This window comes from Panthera uncia, unplaced genomic scaffold, assembly GCF_023721935.1.
Source record: "Panthera uncia isolate 11264 unplaced genomic scaffold, Puncia_PCG_1.0 HiC_scaffold_1503, whole genome shotgun sequence".
In the NCBI taxonomy this organism is placed as follows: Eukaryota; Metazoa; Chordata; class Mammalia; order Carnivora; family Felidae; genus Panthera; species Panthera uncia.
Window position 1 is genome coordinate 38,663 of NW_026058144.1, and position 23,136 is coordinate 61,798.

Consider the following 23,136-nt stretch of genomic DNA (forward strand, 5'->3'; position numbering starts at 1 on the left):
TGTGGGTTGTGGCCAGGGGGACAGCAGAGGTGGACCCTGTGCGGGTGGGCTGGACCCCCAACCCCCTGCCCCTGGCCCTGTGACCACACGCCGGGTAGCCTAACTCCTGAGCCCAAGATTGTTCCCCAGGGGCTGCTCTTCCCTGGGCTCTCATGATGCAAATGGAAACCCTAACCTGTGTCACAGCGGACACGAGAGAATGTTCCCACGTTCCCCAAATGTTGAACAAATCATTGCCCTGTGGCAATTTATTCTTTCAAGTTTATTTATTTTGAGGGGGTCGGAGAGGGAGAGGGAGGGAGTGCAGAGAGAGCGGGGGCAGAGAGAGGGAGACACAGAATCCGAAGCAGGCTCCAGGCTCCTAGCTGTCAGCACAGAGCCCGACGCGGGGCTCGAACTCACGAACTGAGAGATCGTGACCTGAGCCAGAATCAAGAACCAGAGCCACCCAGGTGCCCTGACCGTGCGACGACCTAGAAGCAACGGGTCAAGGGCCTCGCTGAGTGTCTGTGAGGCTGCCGCTCAGAATCTTAGATCTCCTTGTTTGTGTGCTCAGGGTTTTTCCTCTCCAGGTTCCTCCACATCCTTGTTCACCTCCCCTCCCCCGCTCCCCCCACAAACCAAACAAACCAAAAAAGAAGTTAACCAGAACCTCGAGAGCTTTTATAACCTGGGAGCAGCTCACGGAGTTACTAACCTGGCTCGTTCTACAGTGAAATGGCACAGCTGTGAACTGTGCCAGCTGTGTGCACAGACCCCTCTCCCGGACTCAGATTCGCTAAGCAGTGCTCCAGAGCCTTCCCACCGTCATCCCCTCCCTCCTCACACCCCCCCCCCCACTGCCCTGTTTTATGTGAGGTTCCCTCCTGGGCTGGGGCAGGGGGGAGGAGGGGCAGCCCCAGGCGCATGGCGGGGAGCACTCTGAGCCTGTCCCTGCTTCCTGCAGGTTCGCCATGGAGCCCTTCTGTCTGCTCCTCCTGGCAGGTGTTAGCCTGCCTTTCGCCAAGGCTCTCAAGGGCAACGAGACCACCCCAGCGGAGAGCAACTTGACCTCTACGACCGCAGGTGAGGACCCAGCTGCCTGCCGCTCACCTGCCCTTGCCATCCCCCACCCTCCTGGTAGGGTCTCAAGACCGGGGGTGATGACCCCGCTGGGGGAGGAGAAGGAGCATCGAACACGGAACGCTCTCAAAAGCAGGCTGGCCGCACGAGCCAGTTGTTGGGAATTTGACCAGAACAAAGCTTAGCATTCGGGGGGCGGCAAACACAACCCCGTGCTCAGAGTTGGTATCGGCTTCGGCGGGAAGCGGGAGAGCAGGGGTTCACAGCCCCGACCCCGCCGTGGGGAGCCGATTCTAGTGATCCTCAACAAATGGGGACATGGACGAGTGCCTAGGGGATAGTTAGGCACTGACGTGGCAGTTGATCCAGTCAAGAAATCAGTGTGAGTCCTTTCAGGCATGATGTTGGTACCGTGGCTGGAGTCACGTTTTTAAAAGAAGAGTCCACGCGTGTCTAGAGATGCATGTTGAAGTCCTTCTGAGGGAAGCAACCCTCCCTCGGGGAGCCGCTCGAGAAAGAGCCCCTGGGGAGCAGGAGGTAGGCGGGGCCATAGGCCAACCCAGCTGCCTGGTCCCCATCAGAAAGTCGGTGGCAGATACGTGGGGGTCACTGCTCCGTGCTCCTGCCTTTTCCGTGGTTTGAAAGTTAGAGTGGAGACTGGGGAAGAGTGAACAGATCCGCGTGACAGCGTGGACGGACCCCAGAAACACGCTCAGTGGAAGAAGCCGGACGCGAGACCACGTGTTGTGTGATCTCCGTTGATAGGAAATGCCCGGAATAGTCAGGGTGACGGAGGAGAAGGTACCTGAGCGCTTGGCCGGCCTGGTGGGGGGGGGGGGGGGTGTGTGTGGCAAAGGCCAGGTGACCTCAGGTGGACGAGAGGTGGACGGGAAGATTCTAAAACTGGATTGTGGTGGCAGTGGCAACTAGGAATTAACTAAAAATCATTGGATCTTCTGCTTAAAACGGGCGGGTTCTGTAGAATGTAGATTTGGCGTCACGGAGTTGAACTAAAGGCCGTGCGAAGCTGAGGGGAAGGGGAGGAGAAGCGGCAGAGAGAGCAGGGGCTCTTGAATCACGTGACCCTTGTTCAGCTCCCGCTGACCTGGCCAGGTGACCTGGAGTAAGTTCCTGAACCTCTTCGGGCCTCAGTATCCCCGTCTGTGAGTCGGAGGTAATAACAGTGCCTCCTTTTCGCAACGCTGTGAGCATGAACGAGACCGCCGAGCTGGGTACAGAGGCTCGTCCACGTGGGCCACTGCTGTGGATGGCTGGACAACGTGTCGGGGGAGGCCCGTCACCCCGCCAGTCGCTTACAGCCCGGAAACGCGGCCTTTCAATGTCCCTTGGTATCTCTTTCTTGGATGTGTGCCCAACTGATGAGTTCAGGGTCCCCAAGGACTAGGCCCGGACTCCCTGGGCAACGCCACACGCCTCCCTGGGAGACCAGAGGCCGTCTGTGGCTGCCAGCTCTGTCCCCTGGCCGGCTTAGTAGGAGCCTGTAACCAGCAAGGCCTGGTCCCTTGAGTCTGTATCACGGCCTGTTGCCAGTCCCTACACGCCTGCCCTGTCCCTTCCCTGTCCATCCCCCAAGACTCCCAGGCATAAAACTCAAGGCATCTCGGATAAGGTATTACTTGGTGTATCGGTTAGTGTTCTCCAGAGAAACAGAATCAGTAAGACACGTGCTTATAGTTTCATTTATATCTGTATCTGTATCTATGTCTGTATTTATATTTATTATAAGGAACAGGGTCACAGGACTATTAGGGCTGTTGAGTCCAAAATCCGTAGGGCCAGGGAGCCGGTTTGAGCTCGAAGGCTGGCAGGCTGCCGCTGCAGAACCGGAAAGAGTGATGTCCCAGTTGGAAGGCAGTGAGGGAGGAAGGATTCCCTGTTACTCACAAAAGGCCCAGCCTTTTTGGTCTCTGCAGGCCTTCGACTGATTGGGTGAGGCCCATCCACAGTGGAGCATGGGGAGGCGTGTAATCTTTTCAGAGACCACCAATCTAAATGCTGAATCTCATCCTAACAGCACCCTCATAGAAACACCCAGAACAGCAGCGTTGGACCACGTATCTGAAACCCCATGGCTCAGCTAGGTTGGCATTCAGCATCACACTTGATTATCACAAGGCGCTGGGTAAACAAAAATTATCAACTTCCTTCCAGAAGAAAAAGCTTGAGTGAGATAATTAGAAGTGCCCCATTCGGGCTGGGATCAGGGACTCAACCCCCATGCAGCTCAAGGGCCTGACGTGATTTTCTGAGCCCAGACACGTGACCTACAAATGCACCCTTGGCCCCCAAGAGAAGGGCGAAGTAGGGCTCAAGTCATTGGTGCAAGACCCCAGAGAGGACGGCCGGAGCAGCCCTGTCCTCACATTGCCAGCCAGAGAAATCCAGAACTGCAAAAAAGGAAAGACAGGAGCCCCTAGCAGACAGAAGCTGCATTTGTTATTGTCCTCATGTACGTTTTTCACATTTTTTAAAATACTTATTTATTTTTGAGAAAGAGAGAGACACACACAGAGGGCGAGCGGGGGAGGGGCAGAGAGAGAGAGAGGGAGAGACAGAATCCCAAGCAGGCTCCAGGCTCCGAGCTGCCAGCACAGAGCCCCGTGCGGGGCTCAAACTCACAAACCGCGAGATCGTGACCTGAGCCGAAGTTGGACGCTTCACCAACTGAGCCACCCAGGTGCCCCGTGTCACTGTCCTCATCTCAAGCAGGGCCCCTGGGTGCTGGGTCCCTGGTGCTGTTCCACAGCCTGAGACCCTGCAGACCTGCACCGAGGACAGTGTGTCCCGATTCTACCGGGCAGAGCATCGTTTGCCCCAAAGCGGAGAAGCCAGAAGAGAGCTGCGTGGGCGTTTCCCTAGCTAGCACCCAGGGCACCGTCAGGGTGACTCAGCCTCACCCCTGGGCCTCTTCGCTTCACTTGGAAAGAAAACGGTTGGCCAGTAAGGTGGCTGTGGGTGTCAGGCGCTCCTTTCGGGGACAGGGAAGCGACCTCGTGCCCCTGAGAACAGATGTGTCCCTCACAGCTTGTTACAGTTTCTGCCCGGGGCTTCACGGCTTTGGCAGTGGCTGCTGGTCACACAACCAGGAGGCAAGTCCACGCTGGCTCCAGTTCAAGGTCTCGGTGACAGCAGGTGGACGGGCTCCATTGGCCTAGAATTCCAGACGGGAGCCTGACCCGCGGGAAGTGCCCTTTGGAACTTTGTTCCCTGAAAGAAGGATCATCTGGTGGGATCACAGCACATTGCCACAATGTGCCAATAACCGGAAGCCCTGTTTGTTCCTTGAACAAAATGTATCAAATAATCATCAAGAGACATTCCTTTACGCAGGAGCTGGAGGTAAATACTCACAAACAGTACAATTAAATGCTGTTGTCCATATTGCAGGAAGGCTTCCTAAAAATTAATAAGAAAAAGACAGCCCAGTAGGAAAGTGGCAAAGCAAGCATATATGACCAAACGATGTGCAAATATCCAATTGATTGTTTTATTAATCACGAAATGATGCTTTACTCTGTAGAAAGTAGGGAAAGGCAGGTTGCAGTGGTATCATTTCATTGAGCTGTTTGGCAAAATTTAAAAGGATTGCTCACAGCCAGGGGGGATCAGCTCCATCATCCAGTCTAGGTAAGCACGGACGCTGGAAACTTTGCAGGGGGCAACTTGGCAGTTTCTACGACGATTTAATGTGTGTGCCCACTGACGCACAAAGTGTCCTTCTGGAGCTTTCTGCGGAAGCACTTTCAAGACACCCAGAGAGAAAGATACACGATGTGAAATCGTAAGTAACAGAAAAAAAAAAAAAAATAGCTGGAAAGAACCTAAATGTCCGTCGAAATCTCGGGTTGTTCAGAAAGTGGAAGTCTAAGCAGCCGTTAAGCAGGACGAAGAGGCTGCGTGTGCTGACCCAGAGGCTCGCCAAGACAGACGACCGCGCGACAAGGCCGAGCCACAGAGCTGGCCCCATAGAGGACGGCGTCTGTTTTTGTTGCTGTTGCTGTGTTTTCACACTCCACTTGGCCCAGGGGACACGGCCCAGCCCGCGGAGCTTTTATTCTGGACCATTTTGTTTCACAAAATGGCATTTAGGTTGAATTACTTATCAGAATTTAAAAATCAGATAAGTTTTACAATAGCTACGAGTTTCTTCTTTTTGGCAAAGCCGGGAGAACTGGACGGTGTGGGGGGCCCACCTTCTGCTTGACCCCAGTGGGGCCGCCCCTGCAGACGGGGCACGGACTCCCCAGTTCTCCCAGCCCCACCAGGCCTGCCGGCCCCTGAGTGATCTTACCTGTTCTCTGCCCCCTCCCCCCCCACACCCTGAGAACAGAGGCAGCTGCTGACATTTGTCCCGATTCTGCCCATGCACACAGCCCTGCTCTGGGGCCTCGGGTCATTCAGCCTGGTCCTCAGGAGCACGCTGAGGAAAGCCCACATCTGTAACTGTAGCCTCTGAGCCTGGAGGCTGGACCCTGGAGCCTCCTGATGAGGCCCCCCAGAGATGGGCTGTCTGTGGCCCAGGTGCCCGTCAAGGCTCCGGGTAGTGCCCACACCCTCAGCCAGGTGCAGCCAGCCCTCGGACCGGGCTGCTCACCACTCGGTCACTGCCAAGATGGACGCTGGCCTGGGGCAGCCAAGGTCTGTGCAAATGCAGAAGTGGGGGGCGAGAGAAGGGCACCCGCCTGTGCCCTGTGGTTGCATTTGGCAGGGCAGGGATGGACCCCAGTCGGGGAGTGGAACACCCAGGCCCCCGCCGCCCCCCGGGGTCAGGCATCTCCCCATCAGGCGGGCTTGAGTTTGCTGCAAGGGCCTGGCAGAGCAGGGCGGGGCCTCCGTGGGTGGGCGAGTGTGGAAGCTTCCCCCCCCAAAACCCCACCCCCTCTCCCCCACGGGGTCAGCTCCCCAGGGGAGCTCTGCAGCAAGTAGGGCCAGGGGAGAGGGACTGGGGCACACGCTCTTAGAGGCTCTGCCTGGTGTCACCCTGGCTTTGCCCTACAACTTGATCTGGTCCCTGGCCAGATGGGAGAGGCATTGGCTCAGCCTGGAAGGAGGGCGTCTTGTTTGGCCAGGCTTCTGGCATCCGGGGCCACCTCATCACAGACCAGGTGTCTCTCAGTCAGTGCACCTCTACATCAGACGGTCACTCGAATCAGTAAAAACTGGCATTTATTAGAAATACGTGCCTTGGCCACTGACAGGTGCCAGAGCCAGTGTGAGGCCCCGGAGGGGGGTTTGCTTACAACCTGGACGGGGGTGGGGAGGGACCTTTAGGATACAAGAGGACGGGGTGCCAGGGGAGGGAAGCTGCAGGACCGCGGTGCCCCCACTGGGCTCAGCTTTGGGAAGACACAAAGCTATGGGAGGACCATTGTTGTCTTTGAGGAACGTCCACTGACTCAGAGTGAAGGCGGTCGCCCCCAGGGTCTGTTCATTCCGAGAGAGTAGGGTCTGTGCTTGGAGGCATACAGAGACTCTCTGGGATCCACAGAAGGGGAGCCAAGCGGGCTTCCTGGAGGAGGGGGCATTCGAGATCTCCCTGGGAGTGGGGGCATTTTGGTGAGTGGGAGTCTGGGGAGGCAGGGGCTAAGTCAGAACAGCCAGCCTGTCAGAGCGCCCTCAGAATCTGGGCTTACTGGGCAGGTCCTGGGCAGCCAAAGGCAGCTGCCCCTGGTCCAGGGATGTGGGTCCTTCTGAATGAGGAAAGTCAGCCTGGACCCGTAAGATCGGGAGCTCGAAGCTTCAGGGGACCTGGTCGTGGCCTGGCCACAGACCTCCACCCAGCCCACGGGCCAGGCTGCACCCCCATTGCCCTGAGCCCCTGCATGGCCCTGGCAGCTCCCCACGCTGTCCCCAGAACAGCAGGGCATCTGACCCTCCACCCTCTTCCACCTCCCCGGTGCCCCGGGCCCGGGGAAACAAGTTCCTTGAGGGGGGCAGGGAGCTCCCTGTCGTGCCTTCACTGCCCCTCAGCCCTCACCAGGGTCAAAGTCACCGGCCCCTCAGTTCATGCTCTGTCCCCCGTGTCACGGTGGCTCATCTCATCAGTGGTGAGAGCACAAGGCACCGGGCGGTGGCCTGCTTTGCCGACGGGGAAGCGTGGTCTGGTGCTGGGGCTCCTTCCTCGCCCAAACCCCCTTTTCCCCTTCGTCTGAGTCCCATCGTGATGGGGACCGGCTCTGCCCGCAGGCCCTCCGGACCCCCGCGCGTCCCAGCCCCTGCTGGCCTGGCTGCTGCTGCCTCTGCTGCTGTTAGTCGTCTCCCTCCTCCTCGCCGCCTACTTCTTCAGGTAGGAGTGTCCCCGGGGCGCGGGCGGACTTGCCCCGACCAGCTCTGATGAGGAAATGATCTCCTCCAGGCCGCACTGCGGGTGTGGGCCCAGGCAGAGGGCGGCGGGGCTGGGGACCGGAGGGGCCGGGGACGAGCGGGGCTGGCGACCGGGGGCCGGCGTGGCAGGGTCCAGCCATGAGCGGCAGGAAGAGCTTCTCCAGGCTCACCTGGTGGGTATCCTCGCGCAAGGGCCCCGCATCCCGGGGACCTTCCCTGTGCCCGAGGCTAACCAGTCTGTGTCTCGAAGGTTCAGGAAGCAGAGGAAAGCCGTGGTCAGCGCCAATGACAAGAAGGTGCCCAACGGAATCCTGGAAGAACAAGGTACCCTGCGGGGCCGGGGGGCCGGCGGGGGGGGGGGGGCTGCCGGGAGGGTTTGCTGGGGGCTGTCGTCCGCCTCTTAGTTGCAACGTTAAACCCCTTCGCCTTTGAGACTTGGGTCTCCCTTTACCCGGTGTAATGCTGGCGTTTGCCATGGTAGAATTTTACCATTTCAAAACTTTTCTCCTTTCCCTCGGCCATGAAACAGACATTGGAGACTTTCCGTTTGTGGCTTTGTTGGAAACGCTGTTCACATCCTGCCCTGTTGACAGGGTTTTGACGTGTAACAGTTTTCAGGAAGCCCTTTAAAATCACCCTACGATGAGACAGCCTGGTTCACGCTCTAAAGGGCTCGCCTGAAATTCGCACCGTTTTCGGATCTTGACGCTGGAAGAGAGCTGATCCACCAACGTGTGCGGCAGGGAAGGTCTCCGTGGAGGGCATTCCCAGCCTTGTCTTTCAGGCTCTGGGCTCAGTTCCGTGCCTCAATGCTACTTACAAGGCACACTGTTTCTCTTCCCCACAAGTGCAGGTGGCTGAGAAAGTTCGGTGAGGCAGAGACTTTCAGAATGATTGGTTCACACCAGTGACTGTAACTTCCTCTAGTCAGCCTGCTACCTAATAGTTCCATGGTTTGGGGGAGCAAACGTACGGTCAGCCTTCAAACAGAATTGTAGAATCGACCCCCAGATGATAAAAAAGAACGTCAGCCCCAAAAGACCTAGCAAGGGGCTGGAGGGCAGTCCTGGGGTGCTGGTGCGACCTGAACGTCACCGAGAACCTCGTTCGGTGCTGCTGTGGCCTGCGGGCGCCTCCTTCCTGCCCCAGCTCGCTCCCTGCACGTTTCAACAGCCCTGAAAGGGAGGGAAGAAGGTGTGGCTGGCGAGGCCCAGAGGCCCAGCCAGACTCACTCTGACGCGTCTGCTCTCAGAGGAACGAGCCCTGTGAGGAGTTCTTGGCTGGGCTTCAGAAAGGCTCTGCAGGTGGGGACAGGCCCTTTGCAGGAGTGACAGCAGAGTGTTCACGTGGACTTTGTCAAGAGTATCAGTCACGTTGCAGGAAGAGAAGCCCCTGCCAGCGATCTCTCCTTTTGTCTCAGTCTGAGTTGATGGAAGGATCTCTCCTGAGGCCCGTCCTCGGCAGTGCCTCCCTGCCCGCTCCCTGCAAAGCAGGGATGGTTTCTCTCTCTCTCTCTCTCTCTCTCTCTCTCTTTTTTTTAAACATTTATTTATTTGAGGGGGGGAGGGGCAGAGAGAGAGGGAGACCCAGAATCCGAAGCAGGCTCCAGTCTCTGAGCCGTCAGCACAGAGCCCGACGCGGGGCTCGAACCCACGAACCGCGAGATCATGACCTGAGTCCAAGTCGGATGCTTAACTGACTGAGCCACCCAGGAGCCCTCAGGAGGGTTTCTCTTACTTCTTCTGGAGCTTGTGGGGTTTCAGCAAGCAGACTATTTGTCACAAGGGAGACAGGGCTGAGGGAGACGCATATCCTAACCGATTCCCTGTCTTTCCCGCCTGAAGCAAAGTTATTCTTTCGTACTGATTAGCGTGCAATCGTTTCTCCCTATCTCAAGCCTGGAAAAGTGAGTTGGAGTGTGAGAGTGCCCGGGTCCTTGGTGGAGGGAGCAGGGGCTGGGGGCTGAGCTGGAAGATGAGGTGACTGTGGTTCGTGAGAGCAGGTCACACGGGCCAGAGGGACGCCCCTCTGGTGTGGATGTTATCGCAGGGGGCAGACCTCTGCGCTCCACTGCGCGGGGCCCCGCTCGGAGAGCACCGTCCACCCTCTGGCTGTGTCATTCCTCCGGGGTGCCCTTGGTCCGTCCGGTTCATGAGTCAGCCATCCGGAAACCTGGCTGAGTGGCCCCCATGTGTCTTCTGGTCCCACAGAGCAGCAAAGAGTGATGCTTCTCAGCAGGTCCCCCTCCGGGCCCAAGAAGTACTTCCCCATCCCCGTGGCACACCTGGAGGAGGAGATCCGCGTCCGGTCGGCGGATGACTGCAAGCGCTTTCGGGAGGAGTTCAACGTGAGTTTGGAGGTTCCTTGCTGTTCTTGTCGTGGGGTCGGGGCCTGGGAAACGCGGCACCGCATTTCAGGGCACATCGTCCCAAAGACCGCATACACCCGCGTGGGTCACCACACTGTCCCAGAGGGGTTTCTGGACGCCTGGCTTCTCCTGCGAGGTCCACGCACGCCCCTCGTTGCTCATTCGTAAGATGAGACGGTCGAGCGAGAGGCTCCCGAAGGCCCCTTCCAGCGTAGACACTCTGAGTGCCGAGTCCCGAAATCTAGCGTGATAGGGACACGGCGGTCTCCCTGATGTGGAAGACCAGGGCCCGAGCGGGCGGCAGGGTGACAGTTCTGTGTGGAAAGCGGTGGAGCACCCCCCCCCCCACCTTCTAACGGGCCTCGGAGACCTCGTGCATCTCGCGGGTGAAGGAAACATCCCTCTTGCGAACCACCCTCGTGGCGTGACTTAAACAGCCGTGGGGCCGCTTGAGGGGCCACGGGCTTCGGTTCGACCTGTGCCCCAGCCTCTCCTGGGCATCACCCAGCTACTGCCGTTCTGGGCGAATCGCCTCTGCAGACCTGGCAACGGCAGCAGCCAACTAGCACGGCTTTAACCAACTGTGACGGTCCCCACGGGAGCAAGCCGATTCCCCCAGCTCTCCACAAAAACCACGAAGGTGCGTCCGTGACGCCTCGCCTCGTGCGATTCAAGTTTTCGTCAATGTCCTGTGAATTGTGACTCTGTTGGATAGACGGAGATTTGGGGGGTGGGGGGAGGGAGAGAGGGAGGCACATGGAGGGGGGGGCAGGTAAGAGAGACACCGGGGACACTCATCTGGGGTCTAGCCGTTCAGTGTTTACCCCTGACCATGTTCCTCTTGAGCTCTGTGCGTCTTGCTCACGTCACACGCAGCCGTGTGCTCAGTGTTGAGCCCCAAAGAGAGGCCGGTGACACTGACCGCGCCTTGCTTAGCCTGCTGCCCGCCCCCCCCCCAGGCCCTGGCAGAAGGGCCAACGTCTGGGCAGCCGGCCTCTAAGCCGGCCTCTAAGAGGGGCTCTGGGCAGCGGGCCGCATAACCAGCGGCGTGCGGTGTAGCTATTTAATCCAGAGACGGCACTCCAGCAGATGCGTGGCTTTTCACACGGAAGCATCCCGCGAGGGCACGGGAGGTGACGGAGCGTCGCATCGGTACTTTGCTTATTTTTTTAACATGAGCCTCGCCCGCCTTTGCCTTGCTTCCCTTTGTTTCCAAATGTGTCTTCTATTTTGGGGAAATTAGGTCATCTTGAAAGACAGCTCGACGCAGTATTGTTTTGCAATCTGTCAGCCTGGCGAGAGAAGTTCATTCTCCGCGTTCACAGTAACGACCCAAGTTGGCAGCGGTGTGACTTTGTCCCCTCCTGTCTTGTCCTGTTTCCCCTTGTGCTTGTGTTTCCCCGCGTGGACGTGGGGGTCGGCCTTCTGCCAGCAGGAGGACCGTGAGTCAGAACCAGCCGGCTCCGCTGAGATCTCTAAAGTGAGGGCGACTCCAGCGCAGCAGGGCTGAAAGTAGGGTCAGCCAGCCGACGCACCTGCCCCAGGCATGAGCAGCTCAGCCGGGATAAATGGTATTTCAATTATTCAAAAATATCAAAAAATTTTTGTGTTAAGTTTGTTTATTTGTTTTGGGAGACAGAGAGAGTGGGGAAGGGGCAGAGAAAAAGGGAGACAGAGACAGAGAGAGAGAGAGAGAGAATCCCAGCCAGGCTCTGTGCTGTCTGCACAGAGCCCGACACGGGGCTCAAACTCACGAACTGCAAGATCGTGACCTGAGCCTGAGTCGGATGCTTAACCAACTGAGCCACCCAGGCGCCCCCAAAATATCAAAATTAATGGCAGGCCATCCATGCCGAATGAAATAGTAAATGAAGACAAGATCATTCCGACTGATTTCTCCCGTGGTCCCAGGCTACACCATGAGTTGTCACCCCACCGTCACCCGTCCTGGCATTATTTAAAGGCTTGGTGTTTTCGACATCATGCCTCAATTTTGAATTTAAAATTTTTTCAATGTTGCATTTGGATATTATTTTACCTCGATTCCTGGGTTTATGGTGCCACTTCAGAGTTTGCCCCCGAAGCAAGTACGTCACCCTTCCTGCCCTGCCCTGCCCAGCTGCCCACTGGAGGCGTCCGGGCAGTGAAGGATGAGTAGATCTGCAGAGGGAAGGAGGGTCTGGTTCCGGCGCTGGGGGACCCGGGACAAGCTGCTTGTAGTCTCTGAACCCCAGTTTGTTGCTCTCGCCAGTGAGAGCTGGCCCTGTCTTTTTTGTTTGTTTTATTTTTGAGAGAGAGAATGAGAGACAGAGCACGGGCAGGGGAGGGGCAGGGAGAGAGGGAGACACAGAATCTGAAGCAGGCTCCAGGGTCCGAGCTGTCAGCACGGAGCCTGACACGGGGCTTGAACCCACGGTCCGTGAGATCACTACCTGAGCCGAAGTCGGACGCTTCCCTGACTAAGCGACCCATGCGCTCCTCAGCTGGCTGTGTCTCAAGCCGTGTTTGTGTGGCTTCTGTCTCCTAAGCGCCCTGGAGACTTCCAGGACCCGCCCACTCTTGGCTCTGTGATGACCCCGCTTGAGTTAGACAGCTGTTCCCCTCTTCCTCCTCCTCGCCTGATGTCCTGAGTTCCAGTCCCAGAGACGATGAAAGGGACAGATGAGTCTCAAAACGAGTTTGGACGTTTGTGTATTGCCGACCCAGAGCATCTGTGAGCTGAAGGAGTTTGGCCCTGGGTCACTTCGGTGGCATGGTCGAGGCGTGAATGCTGGCCGGCCTGCCTCTTACCAGCCTGGGGCGCTCGCTTGGTCCATTGATTCCACCTCTGCCTGCCTCGGATTGCTCGCCTGTACCAGAAGGATGCTGCCTGTCCCCGTAGGATTGTCCGAACACGTAAAAGAGGCAGATGTGTGCCCAGCTTCGCCCAGGGTCTGCAGGAGAGGCGTCTGGGGCTGCCATGCATTTTAGGACAACTCCTGGGGACATCCAGTCTCACAGTCTCTGCCCGCCATGATAGAGTGCCATCCCAGCAGAGGCTCTCCCAGGCCTCCCAGTGAAACCCCGGCCAGTGAGCGCCATTCAGGGCAGGAACACCCCCTCCCCAGACAGAGTCTGTCCAGCTCAGGGGCCCTGCCCCAGCCCTAGCATGCGTGTTGTAGAAAGGCGCAGGGGAGGCGTGAGCCAGACCCGACCCCTGGAGCATGCTGGACCAGCCCACACCCGGCTGCTCTCTGTTCTTCTCATTGGCTACCACCTGCCCAGCACTGCAGAGCAGGGAGGAAGGGGCAGGGACGTGACCTGTGGCTCCTGTGTGTGCCCACCGAGATGAAATCCTACCTCCAGCAAGCAAGCACACCAGCCGACCCTGTTCGGCCAATTTATGTAATTGCACATTCAATCGCCAGGTATTTATTGACCGATCACTACCTGCACGGCTCCCGCTCAGCGCTGTGGGGGTGACCCGGTCGCGGCAGAGCCCTCCCCAGGTGCTGCCCCGTTTCCCCTGTGCCCACTGAGCAGCTCGGAGATTCGAGTCTGCAGGCAGATTGACAGCGGGACAAAGTGAGGGGTGGGAGTCATTCTGTGCGCTTGGAGACGGAGATATGCCTTCTACACAGAGCACCTGGCCTCACCCCAAGTGGCCCCCCGCACAGCCCAAAAAGCCGGGATCGCCACCCCAACTTCATATCCCGGGTCTCAGGCCACTGCGGGAATGGGCAGAGCTGGGTCCCCCCTCGACACCTAACCCTCCAACCTCCCCACATACCGCACCGTAGCCACCCCACCTTCCGAGGTTTCTTGGGTTCTTTTTTTCTTTTTCAATTAATCATTTGCATAGATTTTAATTTTTAGAGCCGTTTTAGGCTTAGGGAAAGATTGGGCATAGAGTACAGCATTCCCCCTTAGCCCACAGTATCCCGAATCAACAGTGTCCCGTGTTCACGCCCTACGTGTGTTCCAAATGAGAACTGATGTTGACTCATTGTCACTAACTGACCGACGTCCAGAGCTGGGGTTCTAGTGTGGTACGTTGTGTGGGTTCAGACAAACGCATGACATCATGTGCCCACCATTACAGTGTTATACCTCGTTTTTATTCTCAGGGGTGAGGACAAAAAAGCTTTCGAGTATAGAAAGAGAGGAGTCTGTAGAATGTTGCCACAGGTTCTCTGTTTAGGTTAGGTCCGGAAAATCAGTGTCAAGACAGCTTTGATAAGAACCAGGAATTTTGAGGGGCGCCTCGGTGGCTCAGTCCGTTGAGCGTCCGACTTCGGCTCAGGTTGTGATCTCATCGCTTGTGGGTTCAAGCCCCACGTCGGCCTCTGTGCTGACAGCTCGGAGCCTGGAGCCCGCTTCGGGATTCTGTGTCTCCCTCTCTCTGCCCCTCTCTTGCTTATGCTCTGTCTCCCTCTGTCTCTCAAAATAAATAAACATTAACAACAAAAAAGAGAGAGAGAGAGAGATAGAGAGAGAACCAAGAATTTTGGGTAGAGAAGGCATTGACCCCAAGGCACCCACCAGGCTCTCTGCCTGTGGCCGTCCAGTTTGGTGAACTGAAAACAAAAGAAAGAGTTCACTGGCTGGCAGGGTCTCAGTCTGTGAGGGAGAAGCCCCCCCGCCCCAGAAGAGGGAGGCTCTGGGCACCTGTGGGCGGTGAGTCCGGCCCTCGTGACTCATGGTGTGAATAAGCCTAGGGCCGCGCAGCACTTGTGAGGTCTGTCCCCGTCTTCCGGGGACTTCACACTTGAAGAAGGGGAGTCTTGGTGGCCAGCTCCAGGCCAGACTGAAGGTCTCCCCCGGTGCCTGCCGCTTGCCAGCCAGGTGAACCTGGACAAATCTCCAGCAGCCTTGGGGGCCAGTTTCCTCATCTGGAAAACGGGTGATGCTAGTGTCCTCTTGTAATAGGTTGAGCTATGGCCTGGGGCAGGTGACCCGCTCCTCCTCCAGTGCCTGGCACATCTCAGCGGCTTGGTAAATATTGACACTCGTTCCTCGAATTCCAGTGTCCCCTCCCCAGTCCAGTGAACGTTGAGGTTAACGTTGAAGGCCGTGATCTGGGGGTTCAAAAGGCTCTTTCCCACAGTGCACTGCACGGGGCTTGCGTACGTGCGGAGGGCGTCCCAGCAGCCAGCGAATGCGGGGGGACGACTAGAATCAGTAGAAGTCAGGGAGCCCAGGGTCAGCCGGGTTCGTGTCCACGGAGCCACACATCAGTCACAGGGTGCTAGCTAGCGTCTCACACCTCGGTGTCCTCATCCGAGGCAGCGGGGGGATAGGGCAGAGTTCCTGAAGCCAGGTGTGCACACAGGACCCCTGGGGATCTTGCGCTGATCCAGGCTGGGGCTGGAGTCTGGGCTTCCCACAAGAGGCCAGCTGGACCTTACCCGCTGGCCCGAGAGCGCGCGGCCTCTCAAGCAGGAGGCCCACATCTAAGCTGCTCGAACATCCTCTGCCCATCCCCGAGCCCAGCCCCACGGGCACAGCTGGCCTCCACAGCCCCTCCGCAAGGTGCCCTTGCTCTGCCCTCTCCTGCTCCAGAGTTCTCCTGTGCTCAGTCTGTAAGTATCCGTGGAGTCCCTGCTCCGGGGCAGGACCTGTGGCTCCCAGGGCTTTGGTGACAGTGCACAGACAAGTCCCCGCCTTCATGCAGCTGAGGGCCCAACGGTGGGGTCGTCACCACGTCCACAGCTCACTTGGCCCGCTGGCGAGAGCGCCCTGAGGGCAGGCGGGCCTGTGTTTTCCTCACGTGTCTGCCCGGCCCCTGGCACAGCCCGCTGGGCAGGGAGGGCGGTGGACTGCACGTAGTTTGCTAGGCCGGGGTTTCCTTAATTCCTGTGCCCATTAGCGAAGTGGATGTAAACGCTGTGTTCGGATTCATCACGTTTAGTGCTAACTGTGTATTTTCTTCTAGTCATTGCCATCTGGACACATACAAGGAACTTTTGAACTGGCTAATAAAGAAGAAAATAGAGAAAAAAACAGATATCCCAACATCCTTCCCAGTAAGACTTTACTTTTTCTGCATGATTGGTAGCGTGTGGAGTAAACTCAACATTCCTTTGTAGCTCCTGGGGACTGTACCTGTCCGGGCAGCATAACAGTCCCAGGACGAGGGGACGAAGGCCCGGGCCAGCACCGCTGCTTGGCGCTTGTCCAGGGAGGTCTAGGTGGCCATCTCCCACAGCGGGCTCAGGCCACCTCTGTTGTCGTGGGTCTGGCCACCAAGCCTGCGCTCGATGTTGAGACCTGGGCTGCCCAGGGGCCCAGGGGAGTGCCCCCCGCACAGGCTGGCGGGGGCCTGCTCCTGGGCCCAGTCCTGAGCCGCAGTCTTGTGCTGCCAGCGGCCCTGGGCATCTCCGCATCTCAGACTCAGTGCTCTCGGCCACCAGCCGTGTGTCCCCCAGACCAGGGGCAGAAATGACAGAATGAGAAATGTGCAGAGATTTGGCAGCTTTGTGGGAGGGCTTAGCAACGCCAGCAGCTAAACGGGGCCATGGGCTGTGGGGTGTGGGGTCCAGGGAGGCCGTCGGGCCAGATAGCTGACAGATCTGTCCAGGGATGTGGCTGGACAGGCTTTGCCCGGGGGTGCCTTTCACAGCCCACCTTGGTGCCAGGACAAACCTGAATGTTCCAAGCTGTCAGCTGGCCAAGGAGGGTTGCAGTATTCTTCGTTCAGCTGGACCCCTCTTGTGGGCTTTGCCCATCAGGCTAACAGAAAGGCAGCCGGGAAGGGTTTAAATCCTGAGCCCCAGGCCAGAGAATCTCCCTGTTCTCAGACAGAGCCTCTGTGGAAGCAAGGGAGCCAGCCTGTGCAGTGGGCCTCAGTCCACTTGGTGGCATTTTTAGGATTGGAATTAAGTCCGTCTCTTCAGGGGCACAAGAAGCTGTGGTCCGCCCAATTTGTGTGGTCTCTGGACTCTTAGCACTTAATAGAAATAATTCTTTTGCACTTTACAAGCATAGGATTGACACCTCTTTTTTTTTTTCCAAAGGCCCCTATAAGACTATGATCCAACTACGATGAGAAATTAACCAAATAGTCTTTCGGCTAAAACACATTTGCGTAGGCAGCCAAGGGAGCCACAAGGAGATGGGACACGAAGCTGGGCAGTGAGGAGGGGCTTGGGCCAGGGTTAGACTCTGGACACGCAGTGGGGGTCCAATCGGGAGGGCTTGCCGCTGGATCTGGGGTGGGTTATCAGAGAAGGAGGGAGGCAAGCCGCTTGGTTGGAGCAGCTCGAGGGAAAGGAGAACCGTGGGGGGAGGCTGGGGATCTTTGGAATATTTTGTGTCAAATAAAAATCGGGATATTTGCAAATTAGTATTTTTATCTACTATTAGTTTGACTAATTAGCTTCGTTAATTAATTTAATTTATGCATTGACCTACTGAATGTATCTGTTGAGGACCTACCTACCCAGCCCCAGCACTTTTCTAGGGTCCTGCCCCCATTTGCCTCTTACTCACTAAAAACCTTATTTAAAATTCTTTGAAAGTGAGTTTATTTATTTTGAGAGAGAGAGAGAGAACGAGAGAGACCGAGAGAGTCCTCATGAGCGAGCGGGGGAGGGGCAGAGAGAAAGAGAGAGAAAGAATTCCAAGCAAACAGTACAGAGCCTGATGTGGGGCTCAATCTCACAAAGTGTGAGATCATGACCTGAGCTGAAATCAAGAGTCTGCTGGTTAACCAACTGAGCCACTCAGGCACCCCTAAATTTACTAGATTTTTAAGAAACCCCTCGACCCAGGCATGGAAATGGCTCCAGGGAGCTTGGATGACAGAGAACAAGATGCCTGGCGTGTCCATGAGGCTGGGCTTCGGAAAAGCTTGGTGACTGGTAGGGAGACAGCATCCTCTACTCTGGGAAAAAAAAAACAGCAACAGCCAATAATTTCAAAATATAATGTTTTGACAGTGAAGTGTGACTTTCAGAATAAAAAGACAGGAAGCTCTCCAAAACTGCAAGATTCTAAATCTAACCAGAATGCTATTTTCTACCCTCGGCTTTCTATAGCTGTTCTCAAAGCGTAGATGGTTCCAAATTATTTTCAACTGGCTTCACACATGCTCAGCCGGAGCCGTCTCTGCTTTAGGGCTGTCAGCCCCTGAGCACGAGGGTGTCGTAGAGGAGGCCATCGGGCTGTACGCTTGGGGTTTGACACCCTGGCTGCCCCATATGAGCCATGACTTTCCCTGAAAGCCTCAGTGGCCTCTGCTGCTGGGGGCAGGATAGATCGGGCCCAGCGATACCGTGTCTAGTCAACAGGTGTCTGAGGTCAGCGGCGCCTTCCAAGAATGCGGAAGACAACAGCTCCTCTGCCGCAGACCCACCCCGCAAACACACACGTCTCAGTTAGTTTCAGACCTGTGGGGACAAGCAGGGGGTAAAGCAGGACAAAGCAGGACGATAGAACGCGGTAAATACATACGGAGTGCTCACTCTGTCCCAAGCCCCGTGCCCGGGGTGGTGTGAGCCACCCCTGGAGCAGCTTTGACTCTTGACCCTGGCCCTGGGCCCGGTCTGGTCATCCTCAGTATTTCCGCTAGCTGTTGTACAGCTAGAAGTAGGAGATCCAGGCCTGGGGCCATGACACTTTGAAGGGCCCATGACACCATCTGATTTCCTTTAAAATCAGAAAAACAAAAACAAAAACAACACCGTAATCCAGTCTGGTTACAGTAAGCTTTATACTAACTAATAACACAGTTGTAAGATAAAATGTTTACTTTTTTCTTTTATGGAGGAATGGGCCATGAAGGCAGGAGTGACAAGGACCCACCAAGGTCACAGTGGGGGCCCTGGTTGAAACTTCCCCAAACGTGCACACACACACACACACACACACACTCCACAAACACATACACGCGAGACCCACGCACACAGAGAAAACACACACCGCACCCCCACCTACCACGCACACCTGCACACCACCCGCCCCCACACGGAGGAAGTACACATCACACACCCACACAGAGCTCTCTGTGGTCAGCCCCCTCACTAGAGAGTTGCTTGTACAGCAGGCCAGAATCTTCCAGGCAGGTGGCCCGCCAGGCCCAGCTCAGGTCAGCGTGAGTTCCACCCACCTTCCAGCCCTAGGGCCGACTGGAAGGATGGGGATCGGGGTGTGGAGTCGGCTTGTCCCTTCCCTGGAAAGCCCGGGAGCGTGGACCCCAGTCCTTCCGTCCGGGGCTCTCCTCAGTGCGCAAGGGCCTTGTGAACACGGGGGCCCAGCTGGGGTTTCGGAGAATATGGTGATCTCACTGCGGGGCCCCAGCACGTGCTGCTGTTCTGTTTCTATGTGAGGCCCAGCAGCCCCCACTCCTGGACGCTGAAATTCATGCCTCTGCTGTCAGCCCACAGGTCTTACCGGACACCTGGTTAGGGCCGGGCACTGTCCTCCGTGCTGAGATGCAGTGCTCATTCAGTGAAACAGGTGTATTCCCATCCTCATGACACAGAGGGGCTCATGAGGACACTGAAAAGGACGCGTCCTCTGTCCCGGTGATCACCACGCAAGACCCGGTCGTGTCAGGTGCCATGTTTAATGCTGTAGATGGAAGAAATGTATGGCAGGTGTGATTTCCTTATCCTGATATCATGGTTTTTTGTTTTCTTCTAAACAGATGATCATTCCAGGGTGATTCTGAGCCAAGTGGATGGAGCCCCCTGTTCAGACTATATTAATGCTTCGTACATAGATGTAAGTCTGCCGTTTTCCTGTCCCCGGCCGGGCCTGATGCACACACCTGCACCATTTGGGGACTCAGTGTGAATCGTGACTTTCCTCTCTGGGGCCGGGTCACAACCTTCCTGGGCAGCTTGGCCACAGCGCAGAGAGCACAGAGTCGCCTGGGGCTTTTGAATTAGCATCTGTCCGGGGATTCATTTTCAAGAAACAGATAAGCACAAAGATGTTTGTTACAGCATTCGTTACATTACTGACCAAATAGGACAAGAGGGATCAGTTAAACAAACTATGGTAGAACCATAATGCAATGGATTAAGAATTCATTTTAATTGGGCCACCCGGGGGGCTCAGTCGGTTAAGCACCCGAATTCGGCTCCAGTCATGATGTAACAGTTCGTGAGTTCGAGCCCCGCGTCCAGCTCTGTGCTGACAGCTCAGAGCCTGGAGGCTGCTTCAGATTCTGTCTCTCTCTTCTCTCTGCCCCTCCCCAGGTCACAGTCTATCTCTCTCCCTCTCTCTGTCTCTCTCTCTCTCTCTCTCTGTCTCTCTCTCTCAAAAATAAACATAAAGAAAAAAAGATTTAAGCGTTCACTTTAAGTGAACCTTAAAATACCGTTTAATATAAATTATAAAATTATCATAAAAATACAACATAGGAGAATTTGTACTTACTAACCAGTTCAAAGTATCTGAACGTGTGTCTGCTTGTGTGTGTGCGTGTGCGACTGGGAAAGTATTCCCAGGAAAAATCTACGGCGGGGCCAACAAAAGTAGCCCTGGCTCCGAAAGGACTAGTGAGTTTTCTTCTTATTTCTGTGTTTTCCAACTTTCTCGTGGTTGATACGCATTACTTTCCAAACCACAACGGCAAACGCCTTCAGCCAAGAAAGCGAGGAAGAATTACAAACCTGATTTTATGTTTCTAGGGTTACAAGGAGAAGAATAAATTCATAGCGGCTCAAGGTAAGCTTCTTGCTGTTCTTTTCAAAACGGGATTTTGGTAACATGATGTGGGAGGCTACCTGGTCCTTATCTGCTGCCAGGAATCCCGAGGCTTCCCCTGGGCTTCCTGTACGGCCCCGTCTGTGTTGCCTGTTTGCAGTCTGTCCAAGCTGTCCCTGAGCACAGGCCACGCGGGGGTGTCCCGAATCTCACAGAGCCTTGCGATTCGAGGCTGGCGCTCCATTGACCCCGAGTGTCAGCATGTCCTGGGAGCTGCTCAGACGTGCTACGTTCACATCTGCCTCTCAGCAGGCCTTCTCGGGTCATTCTGTGCCTTCGTTCGCAAAGCTCTGCCCCACGAGATGACGAAGCGTGTTGTACAAACAGCTCCAAAAGAACAGACGAGTTGGAGCCCGAGAGCCCAGGTCCCCCTTCCGCGGTCGGGCAGCCAGGGGAGGGTGTCATCATTTATAAGTAGGTGTAGCCGGCACATTGGACGTACATCCACGCAAAGCATGCGTGTAGACAGACAGACAGACAGACAGACACATGCCTGTTCCCTCACATGCATGGTGCAAAGACAGGGCACCCAGTAGGTTAACGGTTATCATTTGAACGTGCTGATTCTTTCATTAGACAACCCTGAACCTCTCTCAGCTGGCCGAGCTCGGGTGTGGCTCCCAGTTGTGGTTGTTTCCAGGCGGTTGGGGAAGGGAGGGAGTCGCTTATCAGATCAAGGCCTTAACCCCCAGGGCGCCTTGCAGGCGCCCTTCACCTTGCACACGATCCACTTTGCACGGACGAGGTCTGACCTGCCATCCGTCAGCCCAGAGGTGGCTGGGGACGTGGAGCCCACAGCGGCTTTCGCGGGCTTCCTCCCTCGCAGGCGACAGTCTTTCCGACAACAGGTCCCCAAATTCAGCGCACGTCGGAATCACTTGAGAGCTTATTAAAAATGTACATCTCTTAGGAAATAGGGAAGCACACAGACGCATACACCCAGAGTACAGCCTCAGAGAACCCGACAGACATCAGCTGACACAGATAGAGGAGTCTCTCTCCCGTGAGAGGGGGGGGCAGCCCGGGGCCCAGGCAGTGGCTCAAAGGAGAGGGACCTCTTGATCTTCCTGCTCCGCCCTCCAGGGCATGTCACTGTCTCCCTCAGGGTCACAAAATGGCTGCGCCTCCAGGCCCTGTGTCTGCATTCAGGCAGGAAGGAGGGCAAAGGGCAGAGGACTTTCTTCTGGGGACGCTTTGTCTTTGGTTCAGACCGCTCCCCAGGAACCTCAGCCCACACCCCGCTGGACGGCACTGAATCATCGCCAGCTGCAGGGCAGCTGAGAGATGAGGGAAGGGGGTTAGACGTGGAGGGTGAGTGGGTCGGCCCGCAGCCCATCTGCGTCTCTGTCTGCGTCTGTCTGTCGCGCACACACAGACCCTCGTGCAGTTCTGGAGCGGGTGCTGGCGTGCCGAGGCTTTGAGGGGCCCCCTGAGCGGCCGCACGGCACTCTGGACAGGCAGGCTCAGACCCCAGCCTCATCTGAATACCCTTGATTGCCTGCGAATGGGGTCACCCCCTGGACGCTGCTCTGTGCCTCCCCAAGGACATCCCAGCCCCAGGGGGTGGCCAGGAGTGTGGGCGGTGGGGCGGGGAGGCCGCACCCCTTCCCCCCCCCGTGGGCCAGTTGGCCCTTCTGTGCCTGGGAGGAGCCCGGTCCCAGGGCCCCAAGGCCAGGGTGACAGGGGCCAGAGACCCTCTTCGGGTCTGACTTTGGGCTCCTCCTCTGCATACAGGCCCTAAACAGGAGACAGTTAATGACTTCTGGAGAATGATCTGGGAACAGAAGTCTGCAACCATTGTCATGTTGACGAACCTGAAAGAAAGGAAGGAGGTGAGCCAAGCCTTCTGACTCACAGACTCTACTCTTTAAGCTTCTGGGGCTTGGCTGGGGGTGTGCTCACCACATCCTCTTCCTATCCCTCTCCCTTCTTATCGCTGCAGAAAAAGACGAAAAAAAAAAAAAACACGAGGGGCTCACAGCATTTTTATCGCGAAACAAATATTCTGTGTTCCAAGCATCTCACTGCTCTAGGCGGCGACACGCAAATGTCACAGGGTTAGTTCTTTCTTCAGCGGAGAGCCCCCCACCCCAGCCCCAGCCTGGCTGCTCTCCGGTGCTGGCCGTGTGCAGCTCAGCACTCAGAGGCTCAGCGTGCTGGGCATACGCTACGGTGGGCCTCAGCCGACCAATAAAAGTGGATTTCCTGCTTATTATCCAGACTAGAGAACTGTTTTTGAAACACAAGGTTTACTGAAGGAATGTGGATTTAATTAGCTACTTCTAATTTAAAACGTAATGCACGGACACCAGAGGAACTTGAAGCCTCTATAAAGAAGGTCAAGCGGATTCACGTCCTAAGGGGACAGATACTCCTCCTGGTCTGCTCTGCTGGACAGGCGGCCGCAGGGGAGTGTGCAGGGGGCAGCACACAAACCCCGCCTCCTGTGATTTAAGTGCCGCTGGGAGGGGCAGGCGCCAAACAGAAAGCAAATAAACATAAACTGTGCCAGGAGGTGACATAAAAAATAACGGAGAGTAAAGGCCTGATGAGCAGGGAGGGCCAAGTGAGCCAGGCAGACAAGGACTTAGGGGCCTGGGCCTGGGGCACTGGGGGGGCGGGGCTTCAGGGGCTGGGGCACTGGGAGGGGGCGGGGCATCTGGGGC

At 56.5% G+C, this 23,136-nt stretch overlaps 1 protein-coding gene across 2 annotated transcripts; it reads left to right on the forward strand.

The window, feature by feature from the left end:
* The first annotated feature begins 915 nt into the window (after nucleotides 1-915).
* On the forward strand, nucleotides 916-23,055 carry LOC125917118 (receptor-type tyrosine-protein phosphatase epsilon-like). Of its 2 annotated transcripts, none has more exons than XM_049623385.1 (8): nucleotides 916-1,065; nucleotides 7,270-7,369; nucleotides 7,664-7,731; nucleotides 9,618-9,754; nucleotides 15,690-15,780; nucleotides 19,404-19,480; nucleotides 20,395-20,431; nucleotides 22,205-23,055. In XM_049623385.1, the coding sequence occupies exons 1-8, from the start codon at nucleotides 954-956 to the stop codon at nucleotides 22,318-22,320; spliced, it is 738 nt and encodes a 245-aa protein (XP_049479342.1). In that variant the 5' UTR covers nucleotides 916-953; the 3' UTR covers nucleotides 22,321-23,055. The 2 variants fall into 2 exon arrangements, with proteins under 2 accessions (XP_049479342.1, XP_049479341.1); XM_049623384.1 differs by having other exon boundaries at nucleotides 918-1,065; nucleotides 7,658-7,731; nucleotides 22,205-23,052.
* Nucleotides 23,056-23,136: the final 81 nt, after the last annotated feature.